Source organism: Gekko japonicus, unplaced genomic scaffold (genome assembly GCF_001447785.1).
Source record: "Gekko japonicus isolate JY-2015 unplaced genomic scaffold, Gekko_japonicus_V1.1 scaffold228, whole genome shotgun sequence".
Taxonomy (NCBI): Eukaryota; Metazoa; Chordata; class Lepidosauria; order Squamata; family Gekkonidae; genus Gekko; species Gekko japonicus.
Genome location: NW_015163609.1, coordinates 237,191 through 260,133, shown reverse-complemented (window position 1 = coordinate 260,133; position 22,943 = coordinate 237,191). Strand labels below are relative to the sequence as shown.

General features: G+C 45.1%; 1 protein-coding gene across 1 annotated transcript; it reads right to left on the bottom strand.

The window, feature by feature from the left end:
• Positions 1–7,274: 7,274 nt before the first annotated feature.
• Positions 7,275–19,300, bottom strand: OPTC (opticin). Its single transcript, XM_015407321.1, has 6 exons — positions 19,076–19,300; positions 12,842–12,995; positions 10,251–10,409; positions 9,209–9,411; positions 8,275–8,370; positions 7,275–7,515 (listed from the first exon to the last, which is right to left on the bottom strand). The coding sequence occupies exons 1-6, from the start codon at positions 19,298–19,300 to the stop codon at positions 7,345–7,347; spliced, it is 1,008 nt and encodes a 335-aa protein (XP_015262807.1). The 3' UTR covers positions 7,275–7,344.
• Between the last annotated feature and the right edge of the window lie 3,643 nt (positions 19,301–22,943).

Sequence of the window (22,943 nt, the reverse complement as noted above, 5' to 3'; positions counted from 1 at the left end):
AATCACTGTTGGGATGGGAGACCACTGAGGAAGAGGGGGGTTTCAATGCAGAAGAAAGCAATGGCAAACCACCTCTGTTCATCTCTTGTCTTGAGGTGGAACTTTGTGGGGGTAGCCAGGAGTTGGCCGCAACTTGTCAGCACACTTCACCTTTCATAACTAAGTGCTCTTTAGCTTACGTGTTATAAGTTGACCAGTGATTAACAACCTTAGGCACACCTAACCATTGAGTCTAGATACAACGATCATTTACCCAGTGCCAGCAGAATACATGATGCAGAGAAAAGGGTCCCCATCCTGCCCCCCCAAATTTACAGCTGCTTGTTGGAAAATGTGAAGAAAATCAAAGTGGCCTGTTCAAGATTGCAGCCGATACAGAGATAAAAGCTGCCTTTCTCCTGCAACAGCAATTTAACTATCTGCAGCAAAACATGATGCTTCATCCCTGTTTCCACTTGTTTCTTTTTCAAATGCCATTTGAACCAATAAGACAGAAAAGACATTGTTTAGAAATGCTTGTTTGTAATCATTTTCCTCCAGGCTTCTTTTGGAGCTACTTCTGTTTTTCTCCTTCCTGTGGCACAAACTTCACTCTGAGTGCAGGTTTCCCAGCAACCAGCAAATAGGGTACAGCGGCTGTTAACTCAAGGGCAGGAGCTCACGAATCTCATTGATTTAGACAATCAGTTTAAATGTTAAAACAACAGCAGAAGGGAGATAAAACTCTAACCAGTGAGATTAAGAAAGCAGTTGACTGAGGTGGGGTACACTATTTTAAGAACATTCAACTGCTCCCCCTTGTGGCTCAAAATGGAACAGCAAATCTTGGTTCTGAAATTGCTTGTCAAATTCTATTTTGCCTGACTCTCTTTATCCCGCCATAAGCCCAGATTGTTGACATTTTTTATTTATTTTACTTATTTTGTAATTTATAGTTTGCCTTCCTCAAAAAGTCTAAAAATCCTGTCACGCTATTTAATAACAATAGCCTAAGAAGTAATAATAATGGAAAATTGATTTTGAAATTGTTCATTTAGAATTTAACACACACACCCCAAAACCCTACATGGGAATCTGCTGCTGTGACATTTTTTTTTTCAAGGAGGGAGGGGAAAGTAATGAAAACCAGGCCAAGCAAGGAGGTGCGTGGTGGCCACTGCTACTGCTGGAAGCCAGCTGCCCAAACCCCAGACGGGGCAGGTGCGAGAGAGGGAAGGACCCTGCTCTTCTGTCTTCTTCTTTCCCCACTCCTTTGAGGGGGCAGTGTTGTGGGCAGTCAGCCCCCTCTAGACATGGAGCCTGGGGCAGCTGTCCCCGTTGCCTATTGCTTAAGACCTCCCCTGCAGCTGCAGTCCAAAGAGAGGGAAGAAAGCCTCAGTAATGTAGGGTTACCAACGGACCGGGTGTGTGTGTGTCCTGTCCCTATAATAGAGGCTTAATGTACTGAAATGGGCAGTTGAAGCCTTTCATGGCATGACATTCACCTGGTAAATAACATCCCATGAAGCCTTTATTAAAGGGACAGGACTTTTTTTCTCTCCAGGTCATTTGGCAACCCTATTCACGTGCCTCTCTCAGTCTCCCTTGAGGAGGCCTGAACTGAATGGTATTTTGGGCTACTTCCACACAGAGGTAGTCTCTGCTTTGGTGTCCCCATTGGAGTAATTTAGTTTTGGAGAAACTCCATGATGTTGCATGCCACTTGTCCGCACCCTAAGTACGTTCTTTCCCAAACCAAATTTGCTACAATTTTTTTTTGCAGGGGGTGCAGTCTAAGTGCATTATCACACCATCTGGAAGAGGATAGAAATATAATAAAATAAATAAAAACAGAAGAGTAGGTTTTTCAACCCTGTCCATATATCACACTGACTGACCACTTTACCTTACTTGAAAGATGTGCTCCCTTTATTCCAGATACAGAGAAGCTCATAGTGGTTGCGCAGTGAAGGCAGGTACTCTGTACATGGACAGATGTTATTACATATCTAAGACAAAGCAATTGGGTTGCCGATAATAGTCCATGTTCCTTAGTAAGGAGACCATGGTCCTTAGGGTATCTTCAAAGGTACTTTCTTCTATAAATCCTGTATAAGCTTTTGTGTGTGGAAAGGAAGGAATCTTAAAATCATCATTAGGGATGGGAACGAACCAGGAAAGTGGAGTTAGGGATGGGAATGAACCAGGAAACCATGAACCTTCATGAATGTTTAGCCACCAAACAAACCAGTTTGATTTGTGAGTTTTGTGATGTGATAGAATGCCCCCCCCGGCATGCTAGAGACACCAAACTCACAGGGGACCTCTGTCTGACTCCCCTCTACCTGCCCTCCAAGTTAGGTGAGGACTGTCATTTCCCCAGAAAACACTTTCCTGGGGCACCTTCTTTGTGGGTGCATAACTCAGACCCCATAAACCTAATCCTCACCAAACTTAGAAAACAGGTACAGGTGAGTCAGCCGGTGATCCCCTGAGAGTTTGGTCTCTCTAACTTGCACAGGATCTATTTTAGGTAGTCATTTTGACAGGTGCAGGTTCAAGAGGTTCAAGAGTATATACACAATGGACTAGAAACACCACAGGGGACCTCCCCCAGATGCTCATCTACATGCCCTCCAGGGTCCACCCCACCTCCCAGTTGCTTTGAAGCTTGGTAAACATTTAGATTGAAGGGACACAGTCTCTGGAAATGTATCCATTCATGAACTGGCACAAACCTCCATGAACAGCTTAAAAGATTGTGGAAAGTTTGTGTAAGTTGATCTGCCACAAACTTCACTTTGCAAACCATGAACTGCCCAAAATTCATCATGAACTTTAGTTCATGAACCAGTTTGTACCCATCCCTAATTATCATCCTGCCAACTGAAAAAGTCATCTCTGGCCATTGTGTAGAGTCCTTCCTTGCATAGCCCCTGCGTCACCAGGTTACCAATCGGTAGGAGAAGGCAGGAAGCTTTCCCTTCAAAGGAGATGTTTTCTTCTTGGGTGAATCTTTCCATTGGCACTGTGAGTAGGACTGGCTTGGGTAAGTCTGTATAGCCTGTGCTGGTTTCATGATCACCCTCATCAGCAAAATGGACAGACAGGGGCTATCAGTGGATGAGTGCCTTTCCCTCCATGCCATACATGAAGAATCAATACTGGCTGTACTGAATGAGCACAAATATTGCCAAGCAGAGGAACATATTTTCCAGTGATCGAGTTGCTAGACTGCAGCCTAGAGAGCCCTATTGATTCTTTAACAGCCCTATAGCTGTGAAAAAATACAGCTATGATGGGTTCTCCACCTCTCCATTGTCCACCTTGCATTTTCTTCTTCTTCTGCAGTGTAAAATGAGAATCCTCCTTGCTCCACCCATGGGAAGCAAGGCTGAATGATGGGAGTGAGCTGGGTGAGATGAGAAGTTTTCACGCCAATCCTATAAGAAGCACTTCTGACTTATTTCACACAGGGGAATGATGTCATGCAAGAAAAGACCCTTTTCAACATGTTCATAAGGCATGGTGGCTCTTCCCATAGCAATTCTTTCTGCCTCTTATGAATGGCACACCTTCCACACGCACATACATAGGCTGATTTCCCACAAGTGCTGCTCCAAGCTCGCTTTCCCCTTTTGCTCCGATGGTACATGTCAATTTCACACAAGCTGCTGCGTGGACGCATTTTGCCCCACAGCTTCACGCGATTCCCCCCGCGTCTACTCAATCCCGGAGCTTTGCGCGATTTCCCCCACGTCTACTCAATCCTGAGGATTGAGTAGACGCGGGGGGAATCGCGTGAAGCTGTGGGGCAAAATGCGTCCACGCAGCAGCTTGTGTGAAATTGACATGTACCATCGGAGCAAAAGGGAAGAGCAAGCATGGAGCAGCGCTTGTGGGAAATCAGCCATAAAGTTGCAGCTAGAGTTTTTTTGCTGCCTGTACTGGAATCAGCTTCTCACTATACCTTCTTCTGGTTCTGCAGGTGGGCTTGAAAAAGCACCAGGCACAGTCTCCAGAGAGGCCATTAGATGCCAATGTGCACACACCTGTCTGTCAGACAGAGCCATTAGTATGTACTGGATACTAGGCTGCAAGACAGGGAGCAAAATGTCAGCACAGAAAAGGTCCTCTACAAAGCTGTACAAAGTCCTGAATTACAATAACAACAGGCAGTACTGTTGTAAGAAAGGCAACTCTGCATGCTTGGAGACTGGGTGGGGGGCAATATGCTTGTTTTCGTATTGGGGTAAGGTGTTCTCTCTTGTATTTGCCAATGCTAGAAGAGTGTGTCTTTCATTGTCTGCGAGCAACCTGAGAGCTTCCTTTCCTCCAGTTAACTTTAGGATTGCCAAATCTGTGTTGGGAAATTCCTGGAGCTTTGGAGATGGAGCCTGAGGAGGATGGAGTTTGGAAAGGGGAGGAACTGCCATGGTATATAAATGTTGTAGAGTCCACCTTCAAAAGGAGCTGCGGTGGCTCAAGTGGTTAAGACGCTGAACTGCAGGCTGTGGAAGGTCGGTAGTTCAGCAGTTCGAGACCCAAGTGTGCCGCATGACAGAGTGAGATCCCGTCTCTAGTTCCAGCTCCTGCCAACCTAGCAGTTCGAAAGCAAGAAACTGCAAGTAGATAAATAGGTACCACTTCAGTGGGAAGGTAATAGCGTTCCGTGCGCCTTGATGTTTAGTCATGCTGGCCACATGACCACGGAAATGTCTTCGGACGGCGCTGGCTCTTCGGCTTTGAAACGGAGATGAGCACCGCAACCCTAGAGTTGGATTCGACTCGCTTTTGAGCAAGGGAACCTTTACCTTTACCATCTTCAAAAGCAGCCATTTTCTCCAGGGAACTAATCTCTGTAGTCAGGAGATCAGTTGTAGTCAGTTGTAGTCAGGAGATCAGTTGTAATTTCAGGAGATCTCCAGGCTCCAGGTTGGCAATCAGCCCCATACCCAGAAAATTTTTCTTAGGGAGGCCCCAAGGGAGTAGTTCAGTACAGTGGAGCTGACTACATCACAGAGTTGTTGTTGACAGGGAAATATAGAGGAGAGACATGGCTAGGTAAGAGTTGATAGGGAAAAATGGGAGGGGGAGCAGCACCTGGGGCAGTTCGGAAATAATAAAGGAAGGTCAGGATTTGTGTCTGGGAGTTAATTTCTCTCTGAAGTGCTGTGCATTGCTCCGGAATCAAAGCCTATCCCCCAGAAGATCCAAGATGTCTGGCAAGCGTTGCTGAAGGAGCTGGGAGAGCCCCTCGAGGTTTTACAGACACAATAATCCCCCTGAGCAGCCCCTGAATCCTGGGTGCCAACGGGCAATTTGCCTCGCGTCCCCTTCCTGCACCCCCCCTCCACCTTTGCAAGAGAGGGAGCAAAGACAGGGAAATCATCTTGCACCTCCCGAAGCGGCTCAGGCATTACAATCGCACTGGCAGCAAGCTGAATGCTGGTTGAGATGTGCTCGCCCTCGCCTGGCAAGCCAGCCAGGCACTTCACAGACAGGGGAAAGGGGGGGAGGCATGGCTGTTTCGGGACGGGCCTGTTGGCCATCCCAGTTCAATTCCCCTTCCTCTTCTTTGCTCTGCCCCCATTGAGGTACTACTTTCAAAGGAGCAGCACACACATTTGTCTGTCTCTTCTCTATGAGGGAAGGCAAGCCAAGACCAAACATGCCTGCCCACTCTGACTTTGTACACATGTGGACAGCTTTTAAGGACCACTTCTAGGAATTGGCATCGAGGCAGGATTGATTACATGGAAATAGGAATTACCCTTTCTGTTTTTCTTCATTAATGCCCCAAAGAATCAATATATATAATAAAATCAAAATTATTACATCACAGTACCAATGAACATACTTCAGATATATTAATGTATATTCTTTCAGTAAAGATGAAACTCTCAAACTACATACATAAATAAATTTTAAAGCAAAAACTAGCTAACAAAATGAATTTTAAAACAAAAACTGCTAGTATTTAAATCTGCAAGTATTTAAATCTGTACATAAAAAGCTATAGAAATTGGGAATTTGAAAACCATAGAGGAAAAACCAGGAAAATAAATGATTCCATAAAATAAGGTTCTAGCTAAAAACTCTACAACTGCTCCTATATAAATCAATGGTACAACCTCATTTGGAATACCGTTTACAGTTCTGGTCACCACACCTTAAAAAGGATATTAAAGCTTTGGAAAAAGTGCAGAAGAGGGCAACTCGAATGATAAAAGGGTTGGAACATTTTCCCTATGAGGAAAGATTGAGGCACTTGGGGCTCTTTAGCTTGGAGAAACGACGGCTGAGGGGTGAAATGATCGAGGTTTATAAGATTATGCATGGGATAGAGCAGGTAGAGAAAGAGGTACTTTTCTCCCTTTCTCACAATACAACTCGTGGGCACTCCATGAAATTGCTGAGCGATCGGGTTAGAACGGATAAAAGGAAGTACTACTACACCCAAAGAGTGATTACCACTTGGAATTCACTGCCACAGGAGGTGGTGGTGGCTACAAGCATGGACGGTTTCAAGAGGGAATTAAATAAACATATGGAACAGAAGTCCATCAGTGGCTATTAGCCACAAGGTATGGCTAGGGAATCTGGGGCAGGTGATGTTCTGTATTCTTGGTGCTTGGGGGGGGGTCAACAGTGGGAGGGCTTCTAGTGTCCTGGCCCCACTGGTGGACCTCCTGATGGCACCTGGTATTTTTGGCCACTGTGTGACAGAGTGTTGGACTGGATGGGCCATTGGCCTAATCCAACATTGGCTTATTTTATGTTCTTATGTTCTTATGAGAGGAATGACTTCCACACTCAACATCACCAGCCATGGATTCCTAATAGAATCATCCGCCACTTGAGAAATGAGGGGGAAGCTGTAATTACTCAATAGACATCCCTCCCACACATAAGAGATCAAGAAATCATAGCATTTTGGTAATATAAATAGTAGAACGACCCAGCATTTGCTATGTCAGTCACCTGTATGGGTTTGTAAATATCTTTGGGAAGAAATGTCAACGTTAGCTGATTTTCAATTAGTTGAACCTTTTTTTCTTTCAGTTCCACATTAGGATTTTTAAAAGATGCACAGAGTGAATGTTTAAATCTGATTTTTAAAAAATTAATCTTGTGCTATGCTTTGTTGGTGCTTTTTTCCAGCATGTGTACTTCCAAGAACTGATTTACACCATAAGCCTCCTGGATACTCTCACATGAATGGGGCCAAGCTGAGAAAGAAAAGAGAGCTATACTGACAGAAAAGTCCAAGAGTATATTTGGGATAATGGCCGCTTTCTCTTGGTCTCCTGGGTCTTAATTCCAAACAACCCCTGTGGCTGGTGGTTGAGATAGATAATTCATTCAGTAGAAATGGCCTGTGGGCAGGCGAGGCAGACAGAAATATGCATCAGGGAAGAGGCTCAAGTTGATGGGGTTGCCATCTAAGCGAATATCCTCCAACGCCCGACGGATGTAACTGTGATCTCTGCTATTGCAAAATACATCTTCATGCATGGTCTGGATGTTGTTGTTCTAGTAGGGAAACAAAAAGTGAGGAGAAAATCTCAAAGGGCCAAGCCAAGTCTCTTTCAGAGTGGTATAAAGGTGTTTCTAAGACAAAGACAATATTGCATAGTTGCCAGCTCTGGGATGGCAAATTCCTGGAGATTTTGGGGGTGGAGCCTGGAGAGGGCAGGGTCTGAGGAGGGGAGGGACCTCATTGGGTATCATGCAATAGAGTCCACCTTCCAAAGCAACCATTTTTTTCCAGAGAAACTGATCTCTGTAGCCTGGAGACCAATTGTAATTTCAGGAGATCTCTAGCCTCCACCTGGAGATTGGCAACCATGTGGGAAAGGGGGCTACTGACAGGTGCTTCCCCCTTCATAACATACAGATTTGGAACATCATGATCCTTTGGATTGGCTAAATTATGAGTTGAGCTGACCCATTGGACAGCCTGACTCTTGCCAGTTTGGATCAGGGCACCGGCTGGATACAGTTCTCTTCTGAAGGGGGCAGAGGACAGGACCAGCAAGGGAAAGGGAGCACAGGGTGGGTGATGTTTGGAAGGATCAGTGACAGAGCAGGAGTAGAACCAAGCTATGTGAAATCAGAGGGCCTCTCATCCATAGACAAGAGTATACATGAGCCCAAATTATGGCTTAATTCCTTGTGTTTCCTAGTAACCTATAACAAAATGGGAAAGAATGACTGATTCTTTTCAGGGTCATTCCCTTGGCTACTGATGTCTCAATATCTGGCAGTCAAGAGCCTCTGTCACTGCCTCACCTGTAGATGCAGAGACCGTAGTCCTTCAGGTAGGGGCACTGGGATATAGTCCAGTTTGTTATCAGCTAAATAGAGGAACTGTAGCTTCTTCAGATCCTGAAAGCAAAAGAAAGAAGGCCCTAAGTGTCAATTCAGGCTTCCCAAAATCTGTCCTGGATTTTCACATGAGACCAATTAAATTGTGTATGTCTTAATCAAGAGGATGCAGCCACAGAAACGGTCAGGATTCTGCCACCAATCGTTCATTTCTAAAAATACACATGCAAGGAAGCTGGACAGTCCTAAAAAGGGGCCTGGTTATGTACACTTGATTTTTCTTTACACATACATTGAGTAATTCTCATGTTACATTCAACAGATGTACAGCTGAACATGTGATTGAAGCTGCACATTTTTCCAGGTATTGCCCTTGGTTACATAGGTAAAGTGAACATGCATTGGCTGTTTCTTACAAACAGATGTACATATGTACACACAGGATGTATGCGTGTTCACTGTAACATGTGAACAGGGCTACTGTAGCCCTGTTAACAAGTTGCAGTGAATGCATTTACAATTTGTGCACAGTGTACACTTAATTTTCTTTAATGTTATATGTTATATTCAATTATGTTATATTCAATTCTTGTACAGCTGAACATGTGATGCAAATCCCACATTTATCCATGTACTGGTCCCTGGTTTCAGTTCCAAAGTGAATATGTCATGACTCTCTCTTACAACATGTATGCACCAATAGACATGCATTCTCACTGTAACATGTGAACGGGACTTGTGTGTCCTAGATAATACAAATACCCCTCATGACTTTTTCTCTCCCACCCTCACCATTTCACTGAGTTATTAACACTGAAGTTATATTGTGAGTTCACAATGAGAGACAATCACAGAGGAGCAATAATGTATGAATTAGAAACAGATTTGAAAGGTTTACCTGGAAGGCTTCAGATCGGATGCCTGAACTCTGGATCATGTTAAAGCGGGCATCCAGCTGTATAATGCCACTGGGCAACTCAGGCAGTGAAGTCAACTTGTTTTCAGGAAGGGTAAGTTCTTGCAAAGAGGGCAGAAGCCGGAGAGAGTCTTCATCCACCCAGGAAATAAAGTTGTTTGTCAAGTCGATTCGTTTCAGTTTTGCTGCAGAAAGAGTTCAGAGTCAAAACTGCACAGGTATTTTCATATGCTTTACTGACCACCACTGTTCACAAGTGATAGTTGTCTTACCTGAAATGTTATCACACCAACTCTGGTTAGTGTAGGAGACGTTATTTCCCCTGACTATCCAAGATGCTGGTCCCCACTCAGCTATGAAGTTCATTGGATAACCAGGAGGAAGGAAACAGTAATGTTGCAAATGTCCACAGTAATGGAAAAGGAAGAAGAATTTAGTAAATGAGCACAAGTGAAATTGGACTAGGTGGCTAATATCACAAACAACAAAAAATTCACTTTAAGGAATTTTTGAAGATATGTCAAAAAATGTCCAAAGCTAATGTGCTCCTAGTGTTTATGAGAATAGTTCCTTATTTGGTCATGTCAATTGGCCCAAAATCTGAGATGGACCAAATCAATCATCAGATATGATCTGCTTTCAGTATAAACAAAACCTACATTATGAAATGGGATCATTTTCAGATAGTTCCAGCTGAAATACATGCACAGCAGGTACATTCCCCACTGCTCTCAATGGATGAGAGTGCTGCTTTGCTTTTGACTTTGTTTGTAACAGGGAAAGTGACTCAATGAGAATAAAGTATGAATGAGGCAGAAAGCTGTATAGGTGGACCAAATTTGTAACAGGGAAAGTGATTTGCAATGCAATCGTATGCAGTCACTCTAGCCTAAACCCATTGATTTCAATGGACTTAGTCTGGAGTAACTCTGCATAGGGTTGCACTGTTACTTGAGGGTAAAACTGTTGATAGGCTGCACAAATCTAAAAATTACAGGTAGAATCCCAAAGGAGCATAGCATACTGAGTCCGGTGAAGTCACTGGCTTGAATCCGATGGATGCGATTGAAGCGGGCATAGAAGTACACAGTCTCTAAGGGCAGAGGAGGGATGTGTTCTAGATCGGTGTCATCACAGTACACAGAGGTTCTGATACACACACAGACCAAGCAGGTGGGAAGACCTGGAGATGAGAAAGTGCCAGGTTACTGCAATGTGCTTTATGTGAGGGAGGCAGTTTGGAAGAAGCCTGGAAGCTTCAACTGGTACAAGTTGATACTGCATTTGACAGCAAGACTGTTGATCAGCAGATGTAGGAAACAAATGTTGCCATCTTAAAAGAATGAAAATGGCAGCTGATTGCCTCCTGGGCACAAGTCAATGTGATGGCAAAACCCTAAACAGCTGAGTTCAGGGTACTTGAGGGACCATCTATTCCAGTGATGGCGAACCTTTTAGAGACCGAGTGCCCAAACTGCGACCCAAAACCCACTTATTTATCGCAAAGTGCCAACACGGCAATTTAACCTGAATACTGAGGTTTTACTTTAGAAAGAACAACTCATACATTAACTTAAGATGATCCAACAAAGTAAGGAAAGCAATCCCAAATGCTTTCATTGACTTAAAATTATTTGGCAGAGAATTTGACACTTTAATGATGGACTGGGCCTGGCTGGGGCAATGGCACACGTGCCCACAGAGAGGGCTCTGAGTGCCACCTCTGGCACCCGTGCCATAGGTTCGCCACCACTGATCTATTTTCTTATGACATATCCTGTTTCTTAAGGTCATTTACAGCGATACTGCTTCATGTGTGCCCCCCCTTCTGAAGTAAGAAGTGGCCATTAGAGAGAGGGCTTTTCCATTGTGACACCCAGATTAGGAACTCCTTTCTCACAGCCATTCACCAGGAACTAAGCTTCTTAAGCCTTCACTGCCAGGTACAGATCTTCTTTATTGCTCAGACCTTACTGATGAGTTATAAATCAACAGTCAGAAATTACTGGACATTCAGTTTGTGTTATGGTGATATGAGAAAGGGTTTATGAAAATGTAGAGAGTCACCTTGGCCCAGTTCATAAGTCAAGTGCAAAATTCACTTGGGGGAAAAAGAAACAAATGAAAAGAAACTATTGCGTCAACTCTAATTAAGATATGGATCACAAGCTACCAGCAATCCAAAAAGGCTGCTTAAAATGAATCACCCCTGGCCAACTCCAATACAGAAGGAGCAACGCCTTCTAAATGGATGGGGCTACCCCAGGAATTTTGTTGGCCCCTCATATTTAAAGAGACAAACCCCAAAGGAAATAAATATTTTTGCACTCAGAAACCATTGCTGCTATGTTTGGAGCTAACAGCCCATTGCAGAGTCAGATCGACTGTGGCGACATGACAAGATTCCAAGCACCAATTAAAATTTCTTGGATTTAAAAAAAAAACATAAAACCCTATTCAGAGAACTAAACAGACCCCAGATCCATTAGTGGAGGAGTTCAAAGCAGAAAGGCAACTATTTCCCTCTGCCTACTACTTAATTTGTCCCAGTTTAGAGTGACAGAAAATGAATAAAGATATTTATCCCTCGCTACAGGATTTTAATTGTCACTAATCTAATTGCTACTCTGTCCGATTGCCCCTGCGTCTCTGCTCATTAAAGTGTTGCTTTGTTGCTGTTTTTGTTCATTTCCAAGCAGTTCTCTTCTCTCAGGCTCCCCTCATATCTCAAAGAAGAAGCCCCATCATTTTTACAGAAAAATAACACATTCTCTCAGTCTGCTGGATTGCAGTGAAGAAGAAGGGACTGAGGTGAAAATGACGGGAGCAGGGGGGAACAGGGGTGTTTCTCTTCGACTTCCAGCTGTATTTATTCATTTTTAAAAAAAATTAAGTAAGCTTTTCTATCAGTTAAGAAGACTCTCAGCAACATACAATTAAACATAAACCTCAAAACAAAACAAAAATAATAAAAACTTAACTGGGAAAACTATAGAAGCCAACAACAAAAATGCAGAAGTTTCACATTAGCAAGACTATCTCTAAACTGAAATACATGTTTTTTAAGATATGGAATATGTTTTAGAATGCTTTGGCAATATAAAACAGAATTGTTCTAAATGTAGCACATATTTACATTACTGTAATATGTCCCCCAGCTATGTCTGTGCGATTTTTTTAAGTGACTGTGTTCTTTTGGGGAAGGAAAGTGATAAAAAAATAAAAAGAGGTTCCATACAGCGAAACAAAAAATCCTGACCAGGTTATTTAATTTAGATAATATCACAGTCATAGAGGCACTATAGATTTCAAAATCATGAGGAAACACTGGATGCAACATATAATGAGAGAATTATGGGCAGGGGGAAGATGAGAATGGGAAATGTGAGGGGTTGTCTGTCTATCAATGTCACTATGAGTATGTGTAAGAATACAAATGGATACAAAACCAGTGGAAGAAGAATTTGGACCTGAGATCTCTTTTGCCTCAGTTTAGGCAATGTTTCTCAAAAAGAGGCCGCTGGGATACAGCTGCAGAAACTTTTTACCTGTTGGTGTAAAGAGAAACTCCCCCAGTCCCATGCCTCCCTTACATACAGAAATTTGCTCACTCACCCTGATTTGTTATGAGCCCAAAGAGACCTGGACCCTTAGTCTGGAGGGCTGTGGAACTTGGTGGCTTTGTTGGTGGAGCTTCAGTTGGCACAGCTGTTGTGCTGAAGGGCTGTGGAAAGCCCCTGGTGGGAGGGGGTAAGGTATCAACTTCAATCTACAAGTAAAACACAGGCCCCGGTCACACGGGAGGATTTGGCCCGGAAGAGGGACGGATCGGGGGCGCAGCAAATGGGCGCGATCACACCACAACATCTGGGAAGTGGCACGCACCCGTCCCCGATCCGGCCCTTCAGGCCAAAAATGCGCTGAAAAAAAGAACCAGCAAAAGAGGAGGACTTACCTGAAACGGCGCAGCAAGCGCGGCTGTGGGATCGCCGGCACGCCTGTCTTCAGGAGCATTCGAGGCTCCGAGCCGAACTGCGCATGTGCAAACATGTGCAGCCGGCTGCCTCGTGCTCCCTTCCATAGCTTTCTCCCCGGCATCTGATCGTGCCAGGGAGCAACTGCGTGGCGGCTCACGGGATCCGTCTGATCCCACCGCCGCGTGTTTCTTTTGGTGTGGCTTTACAAAGCCACACTTTGGCCGCATCAGTGTGGCAGGGGCCATATATAGTTTTCAGAATCAATACCAATGTTTCTGTTTTACAGGCATGTGAACTGAGTCATACATAGCATAAGAACATAAGAGAAGCGAATGTTGGATTAGGCCAATGGCCCATCCAGTCACACAGTGGCCAAAGATACCAGGTGCCATCAGGAGGTCCAGCAGTGGGGCCAGGACACTAGAAGCCCTCCCACTGTTGCCCCACCCAAGCACCAAGAATACAGTGCATCACTTGCCCTAGACTAAGAGTTCCTATATGTACCTTGTGGCTAATAGCTATGGATGACTGTTATGGATGACTCTTTGGGTGATGAAGTACTTCCTATGGAAGTAATTTGGTGTCCAGAAAAGAATTTGCCATGCTAATGTTCTACATAATTCCTTGTCCTTTTCCTTTCTGTCCCCTGTCTCTATCCCATCCCCAGTCTCCATAGTCTTTCTACCAATACTTGGTAAAATATTCCTAATACTTTGAAAACCAGAAGCTTTGGGGGAAATTATATATATATCTATCCTGTTCCTCACCAGTTGTGTTCCTTTATTTTAGTGCATTCCTAAGCTGCTTTTCAACCCCACATGATCTCCAAGCTGGTTTACAAAACAAATCTCAGATAACAGGAGTAGATAAAAATCATCACTGTTAAACAGCATAAGAAGAAGGAACATATTCCAGCAAACTCACCATTAAAAAGTTCCGAAGCACCATTAGTCAGTATAACTCAAAGGCTTGGAAAAGAAAGGTCTTCAGTCCAGATGGTTTTCAAAGGAGGGACCAGCATTCTTGGCTCCTTAGGGAAGGAGTTCTATAATCAAAGGGCAGCAACTGGAAAGGTTGTCCTCTGGTTCCTACCTAGCAGAACGTCAGTTAGAGTTGGCTCCTGAAGGAAGGCTTCATGTATAGAGCTCAAGCCTAGCTTCAGACAGTACATATAGAGGCACTCCTTCAGCAGTTCTGGGCGCAAGCCATAAAAGTAAAAAAACAGCATCTTGTACTGAACCCAGAAACGAATAGGAAGCCAGTGCAGATGGCACAAACCCAGTCTAATAAGGTTACCCCAATGACACTTATTTAGCCAAGGACAGTGTAGAATTCAGAACAGGGTTACCATACAGGACTGCTGCAGCGGTTGCCTTGGCATGCATATTAACATCCTTCAGGACCAACAAACTGGGTGTGTCAAGTACCACTGTCTAGATCAGTTTGGACAGCTCAGGAAAAGAGACCATTACAGGCCCATAGCCAGGATTTTTTAAGTCAGGGGGCATTTAAATTTCTTAGGGGGCACTGGCTAATCACCACCCACCATCTGAGCCTGTCCCTAGCACCATGCCAAGCAGCAACCCTGCAGAACTGGGGGAAGGGAGCAGAGAAGAGAAAGGACAGTGACACACGGGGCAGCCATGCCAGCAGAACCTAGTGCAGCCCTGAGCTACTCTGCAGCTTCTGCCATCCGGGCCTCTACCAAGACGCCAACGTCACCTCACCGCAGCCCCTCGGGGCCCAGCTCCTTCCCTACACCTGCCACCACTCGGGAGTCCTGGGCTGGATGGGAAGTTGTGGGGCCTTGCCAGTAAGTCAGGGGGCCTAGCCCCAAGATGCCCCACTGTACCATTATTAGGGTTGCCAAGTCTTTTAAACGTACCGGCGGGGGAGGCTCCGTCCCGTCTGTGAGCTGGCTCGGTGTGTGTGCGCACGCACGCGAGCCACCGCGACGTCACCAGAAGTGATGTCAAACGTTGCTGACGTTGGGGGCGTGGCCGAGCTCATCAGGGGGAAACATATGGTTCCCCCCCCCAATGAGCTCAGCCATGCCCCCAACATCAGCAACGTGAGGTGACGCAGCTTTGGGGGCAGGATTCCCCCCGGGCCCCGATTCCGCCAGGGCGGAAATCGGGGCTCCGAAGTGGGGGAATCCCCGCCCCCCCGGGCACATTTGGCAACCCTAACTATTATGCAGCAGGGAGGGAGATTCCCCTTCCCCAGCGCTTGTATTTTATCCTATAATGGGCCTAGAAGCTTCTCATTATGCCATTCTTGTATATAGGCAGCCATACATGTTCTGTAGGAGACTGAACTTTCCCCTTAATTTCTATATGTCACAGTTCAGAGATTGCTATGGATGACTGTGACCTTCCCAGAACTGGTTTGATATCAGTCTTCAGGGATACAGTCCTAAGCATATCTCCTTCTGAATAGACATTGTTGGGATCAGTCTGTAACACCAAATGAAAGACAATAAGTTTGCCTGGAGTAGAGCAGGAGTTTGCCTGGAGTTACCATTTCTTCATAAACAGAGCCAATTCAATTTGTGACTGCAGCACGGGGGGAGAGGGACTTAAGTCTTCCCCTCTTCACTATTTTCACAACCTGAAATGTTCCCAGGGAGCCACTCTTTGCCCCATCAGTACATCTACTCCATCAGTACATGTGAAGCACCCAGTGCAGTATATAGCAACTCTCCAGGCTGTTTCATGTCATGCAAATTGTTCAAGGGAAAAGCTTTAAGTCCCTTTTGCCTGCATGCCTGGAATCTGAGTTCCCACTTCGAAATTCACAGTTCATGTCTGATAGAAAGTCCTTGTGGCAAATCTTAATATAATGTGTGTGACATGTAGTTGGGCCCTTAGACTTTATGACCTTGGTCCTTTCGGTTTTATGTATGAACTAGGAATAAGGCTCCTTGTGGAAATAAATGCAATGAGCTCTATAAAGAGGCTCTGGGCGGGTGCCCTGGCCTTGAGCACTCAGTGTCAATTTGCTGTGGTGACCTCAGTAGGGTATAATGACACCAAGTCCACCATTTTCTCCAGAGGAACTGATCTCTGCTACCTGAAGAACAGTTGTAATTCTAAGTGATCTCCAGCCCCCACCTGGAGACTGGCAACAATGGTTCCCCAGGAGGGACTGGTTGGTTTGGAGGGTGGAGTCTATGGCATTGTACCTGTCAGAGGTCCCACCCCTCCTGAAACCTCACCCTCTCCAGGCTCCATCCCTCAAATCTCCAGGAATTTCCCAACCTGGAGTTGGCAACCTTATCTCCTTCCCAGCCAACCATCAACCTACCTTGATCTGCCCCTCTGACTTCAGCTTTCCATCTCCTCCCCCCTCCTGGGGAGCAGCTGTAATTTTGAGTGATTTCCAGCGCCCACCTAAAGATTGGCAACAATGGTTCCCCGGGAGGGACTGGTTGGTTTGGAGGGTGGAGTCTATGGCATTGTACCTGTCAGAGGTCCCACCCCTCCTGAAACCTCACCCTCTCCAGGCTCCATCCCTCAAATCTCCAGGAATTTCCCACCTGGACTTGGCAACCCTATCTCCTGCCCAGCCAATCATCAACATACCTTTATTTTCCCCTCACTCTTCAGCTTTCCACCCACCACCTGCAGCCTCTACCCTGCTCTAAAGCCCTGACTGCTACATCCCATTAGCTGTCATACAGGGGCCATCTCAGCAGGATATAAGGACACAGAGTCCACCATTTTTTCCAGGGGAACTGATCTCTGCCATCTGGAAAGCAGTTGTAATTCTGAATTTCTGAGTGATCTTCAGCCCTCAGCTGGAAATTCACAACAATGGTTTCTCCCAACAGGCACTAAGGGGAAATATATTTTACCTCAAAACACATTTTACCTCAGAACAGCAACAGCAAAATGTTTAGAATGTTAGAGGCAAAGGCCAATGAGGCCGCATTTGCAAATGACCTCTGTGTTCTGAGGCAAAGGTCAATCAGGCCACTTATGCAAATGACCTCTGTGTTCTGACTGGCTATGGGGGGGGGGGGAGGAACAGCAAACTGTTTAGAATGTTGGAGGCAGGACTCAGGCAACTCAGCCAGTGGATAGGGAGACCTGAATGACAGATCATTCTGTCAACTGATTTGGAAGCATGTTGGAATGTTCAGGGGAGTCCATAACCAAAACAGAATTATATATAAGGAGAGATATGACAGGAAGTGAATGTTGCGGTGATGTGACTTTTGAACAATCTCACCTTGCTAAGTATCAGGGATTCCACAGCTTCCTGAGGGCTGAGTCACACAAAATTTTGTATGAACAGGAGACAGAAGCAGTTGTGATGCTGCTGTGAGAGTCAATCCTTAGTATAATAAACAGTGGATTTTTCACAGTTATGGCGGTATTCTTTTTCAGCTGTTGTGTTCACAAGAATTTTTAACAGTTGTACAAGTGATCAAATGTCATGTTGGAAAAGTGACAGCCCGCTAAAAGTCTAGTTACTGTAAATACTGCTAAAAGAGTGGTTGAGTACACTTGTACCCTAGAGGAAGCTGTGGTGCATTCTCTAATGTTTAGGGTTTATTGAATGTTTTCTCTTGCAGTTTAGCCTACTCGTTGTTGTTTCTTTCTCTGCTGTGTACTAATATGTGTTATTGCTTGTGCTCTGAAAGCCTCTCTGTTGCATTAATGGTCTGCAGTCAGTTATTGTCTTTTTGCAAAATCCTGTTGCAGTAAATTCATTGAAAGCAAACTCCAAAACATAAATTAAATAATTTCCTAAACTCTGCCAACATGTCATGCATGTTATGTCATGCACTACATAACATTTCAGGTTGCTTGTGTGCAGGAAAAAAAATGTGTATGAACCACCTGTCAGTAATTAAGACTAGCGCTTGGTTTTATCCCTGACTGTTAGCCTGTTGTCTGTTTATGTACATTGGCTCCAATCCACTGGAGCATTTCTACAGACAGAAGGATTTCCACCAGTGGAGCATGACTTTCTCATCTCCCCCATCCCATTGCAGCCCCAAATGTCCCCTAAAATAAACAGTGGAAGTGACAAAGTCATGCTCCACTGGCAGAAATCCTTCTGTCTGTAGAAGTGTTCTGGTGGAACTAAACTTTTTAAACAGGGTTTATTGTATTTTCACCCGTGTGTTTTTTATTGAGATGTGATGACTTTGTAAGCTATTTTGAGGCCACTTTTGTGCAGAAAAGTGTGACGTACACATTTTACATAAATATTAACCTGAAAACTTTTGATCTAGGAAATGATAAAAGGGTTGGAACACTTTCCCTATGAAGAAAGGTTAAAGCACTTGGGGCTCTTTAGCTTGGAAAAATGATGGCTGAGAGGTGACATGATCGAGGTTTATAAGATTATGCATGGGATAGAACAGGTTGAGAAAGAGGTACTTTTCTCCCTTTCTCACAATACAAGAACTTGTGGGCACTCAATGAAATTGCTGAGCAGTTGGGTTAGAACAGATAAAAGGAAGTACTTTTTCACCCAAAGAGTGTTTAACACATGGAATTCATTGCCGGGGGGGGGGGGGGGGGGGGCGGCTACAAGCATGGACGGCTTCAAGAGGGACCTGGATAAACATATGGAGCAGAGGTCCATCAGTGGCTATTAGCCAAAAGGTATAGATAGGAACTCTCAGTCTGGGGCAAATGATGCTCTGTATTCTTGGTGCTTGGGTGGGGCAACAGTGGGAGGGTTTCTAGTGTCCTGGCCCCACTGCTAAACCTCCTGATGGCACCTGGTATTTTTGGCCACTGTGTGACAGAGTTTTGGACTTGATGGGCCATTGGCCTGATCCAACATTGGCTTCTCTTATGTTCTTACGAATTTTTGAGTACATAAAATACACAAAGCCCTGATTGTTTAGTACCTTTGATGCCAGGTCCTCATAATCATAGATATCCTCATAATTACTGAGATCAATGATTTCTCCGTAATTGTCCAGGCTAATGTCATCACTGTCTAGATCCAAGTTGTCATAAGATGGAATGTCAGTTTTCAGCTTCTTTTTCATCTCATCTTCCTTAGACAGAGCTGCTGGAGCCAGTGCAAAAGTCAGGGCAGATATTGCAGTCATCAAGGCTGCAGTCTGCATCCTGGATCTGAGTAATGGGGGAGATACAACAGCAGCATCATTTGGGGGAGAAAAAAGTAGGAGGAATTTTCTGTTCAGATACGGATCCCCTGGTGTTCATTTTTGACACATCAGTCTCTCTGGGCATCAGTCCTGCAGTGATAAAACGAAAATAATAGCTCTCTCCATCCCACCCCACTGAGCAGACTGGAAGAAACTGCAGAAGGATGGGAAGGGATTTCAACATCTAGCAGTCAAAGCCCGGCACAGTTTAGCTCTAGAATCCATTTTCAGTACGGTGGTTCACTTCTAGAATATGAGTCAGAATAACAAAGCAAGCGGTACCATTTGTGCATGAGCAGAGTGCTTTCCTCCCACTATTGATCAAACACTACCAGGCCCAGTCCACTCCCTTCCATTAGAGTTGCCAACCCCTAGGTGGGGCCTGGAGATCTGAAATTACAACTGATCTCCAGACTATGGGGATTACTCACCCTGGAGAAAATGGCTGCTTTGGAGGGTGGACTCTACAGCATTATACTCTGCTGAGGTTGCTCCTCAGGCTCTCCCCCCCCCCCCCAGATCTCCAGGAATTTCCCAGCCCGGAGCTGGCAACCCTCCCCTCCCTGCACAGCTTGGATTGGCTTCCAGACAGTCTCACATACTTTTATGTTAGAGCTTAAGCACAGGAAGCGGTAGAAGCAGCAGGGCTAAAAGGGCCTTTCTCAAGGTTAAATGCAGGCTTCAGTAGAGTTTATTCAGTACTATAGTCCCAATCCCTGAGTGCTGCTTCCCAGACTTCCTTCTTATTTAACTGTCACATCTCCACCTCTGCCTTCTGTGCAACTGGATATCTGCCTTTCTTGCTCCAAATTGTCAAGCCTTTGCTTTAGCTCCTTATTATTATACCTCCCGTTGCTTCCAGAGCCTGTCTGACCTTGCCCTGCAGCGTTTTCAAGAGATGCTCCTTTACAAGCTTCATAGAGAGAGACTGGGGGCTTCACAGCTGCAGAGAACAAATGGCTGACGCTTCGAGCCCCAGGGGATTATTACTCTCCTTCCTCTTTCAGTCTTTTCCTCATGCTTGAATGTTCCACTGTGCCAGAGGGGCCCGGGTAGAGTCACGTCTGGCTCAAGGAACAGATTTGACTGTTTAACAGAGAAGGTTGAAAGGACAATGTGGTCCAAAGGTCCATAGTGGCAAAGCGGGAAGCAGCTTCAGAAAGGGAGAGTCCAAGCTCACGCCCTCAGTGAAAACGCTGAGACACTGTTAACAATTTGGTGAATTGCAGCTCACAAATTACTGCTTATTGCCTGGGTCTTGTCCCCCACAGTGCTTAAATACTCAATCCAAAGGGAGGGTTGAAGACTGTTCCTTGTTGAGGTCACAGCAAATGATCCTGAGGAGGTGAGGGGGGGGGTGCCATCTCTAGAGGTGTTTAGGAGGCACTGCACAAGGGCATTTTATTTGCTAGGGCTTTTAATGGAGTGTAGGCTGCAGGGACAAAAATATTATTTGACATTTTTGTGTATTTCGTATGTTTTCAGAGCCCTGGCCTGGCTGGCCTGGGCTAGCCTGATCTTGTCAGCTCTTGGAAGGAAAGCAGGGTCAGGCTTGGTTAGTATTTGGGTGGGAGGACACCAAGGAAGTCGAGGGTCACTATGCAGAGGCAGGCAATGACAAGCTACCTCTGAACGACTCTTGCCTTGAAAACCCTGTGTGTGGGGGGGGGTGGCACTTTCCATCACCACCATGTTTTCCGACTTGAATTTGTAAGTTGCCTTGAGACTTGTGCAAAGGTGGGATATAAGTATTTTAATAAATAATTAAAATGAAATAAAGAACGTTTGGGCAGAAGTGACGTTCCAGAGCAGTTTCTCTCAGCCCCACCTACCTCACAGGGTGCCTGTTGTGGGGAGGGGAAGGGAAAGGAGTTTTGTAAGCCACTCTGAGACTCTGACTGAAGGGCGGGGTATAAATCCAGTCTCTTATTCTCTCCTTGCAGCAGCTAGCATGCACTCTGCAGGATTGAAATGCCACATTTCAGCAGACGTTTTTTGGTTTATCTCACAAGCTTTAATCAGAAGCAGCAGCTCATAAGTCTCTCATACAGGGGGCCCAGAAAGTTGCTCCCAACTGACCAAAACCTAGTCAGGGTTGGTCTTCTTGTTTTAATAGCAGCTTGATATACAAAAAGATGAAGACTTTCGTGGTATGGGAATAAACCTTCTAGGGGTGCCAGCTTCTAGGTAATGCCTGCAGAACTCCCAGAGTACAACTGATGTCCAGAATACAGGAATACATTCCTCCAAAGAAAAGGCTGTTTAGGAGGGTGGACTCTATGGCATTATATTCCACAGAGGTCCCTCCCATCCCCAGAGCCCACCCTCCCCAGTTTCCACCCCCAAATCTCCAGGAGTTTTCCAAAGCAGAGTTGGCGAACCTAATTATAACCTGTTGATGACTGCAAATCAATATTATTAAAAGCACAGCTACACAAGCAGGTTGAAAAGTTGCCAACCATAACCCAAAAGGTCTGTATGCAATGACTTTTCACTAAGATGTGGAATCATTACCCAGATGTACTTTGTTCTTGATTCACATGCTCTAAGCAAGGGACCATGGTTCAAAGGCCTAGGTGCTACCCTACCAGTTTTTCTGATGGTAGGAACAGAGGGAGGGAGGGCGATCACACCTGATTCCATTTCCAAATACAACCCCCATTTGTGTGGCTTTATTCTTGTGCAGATTCCATGGAATAGTACTTTAAGTGGTCAAAACAGGTCCATTATTCCAGCTGTGGAAAAGCTGGGAGAACACAACCCTATGCTTAGGGGTGACAACTCTTGGAAGGCACAAATTAGGGAAGAGGTGGAGCTCAGCCCAGGACCCTCTTATACAAAGGTAGAACCAGTGGAACATGGGGAGGAGCCCATGTGCCCAGGGACAGAGCTGAGCAGTCAAAAGGTGGAGCCAATGGAAAATACTAATTCATCTAGAGTGCAGAGTCACCACCCAGCAAAATTGATATCAGGAGGGTAAAGGAATTAGAAAAGGCAGCTGCAGTGTTTAGAGAAGCTGGTTTTGAGGCATAGAAAAGGCTGGGTTGAAACTGAAGGTAAAAACTGGTTGCAAACTAGGGTTGTCAGCAGGAGATTCAACTCTGCAGTGATGCTGTAGCATTCAGCCAAAACTCTATTTAATCATAAAGTTCTGGCTGAATGCTTGAGTATCACTTGCGATGTGCTGACATCATTTCTGGTCATGCCAGAAGTGATGTCAGTGTGTTGGGACATTGACCATCCCCTCCATTTCCCTCTCATTTCTCTCCTGCTGCCCAGCTGAGCAGTTGCAGGAAAGGCCCTCTTGGGGAGGGAAATTCTCCCACTCCTAGCAGGAATTTAGCAATGCTGCTGCAAACATAGGTCCAATCTGCATTGGCATTTCCCACCGTTGTGCAAATTATCTCACATTGACTCACAAATTTCTGTCTACATTTCATGCCGCATCCACTTTCCTATTGTTGCATCATTTTATTGCCACTTAGTAGTGACTCTGAAAAGTATGCAGACGGAGAGTGATTCAGCTAAGCATACCTTTATTTAGTCAGGAACAAAGACACTTGGCCGACTTGCAGGCCGGCTTATATTCCTTCAGAAAACC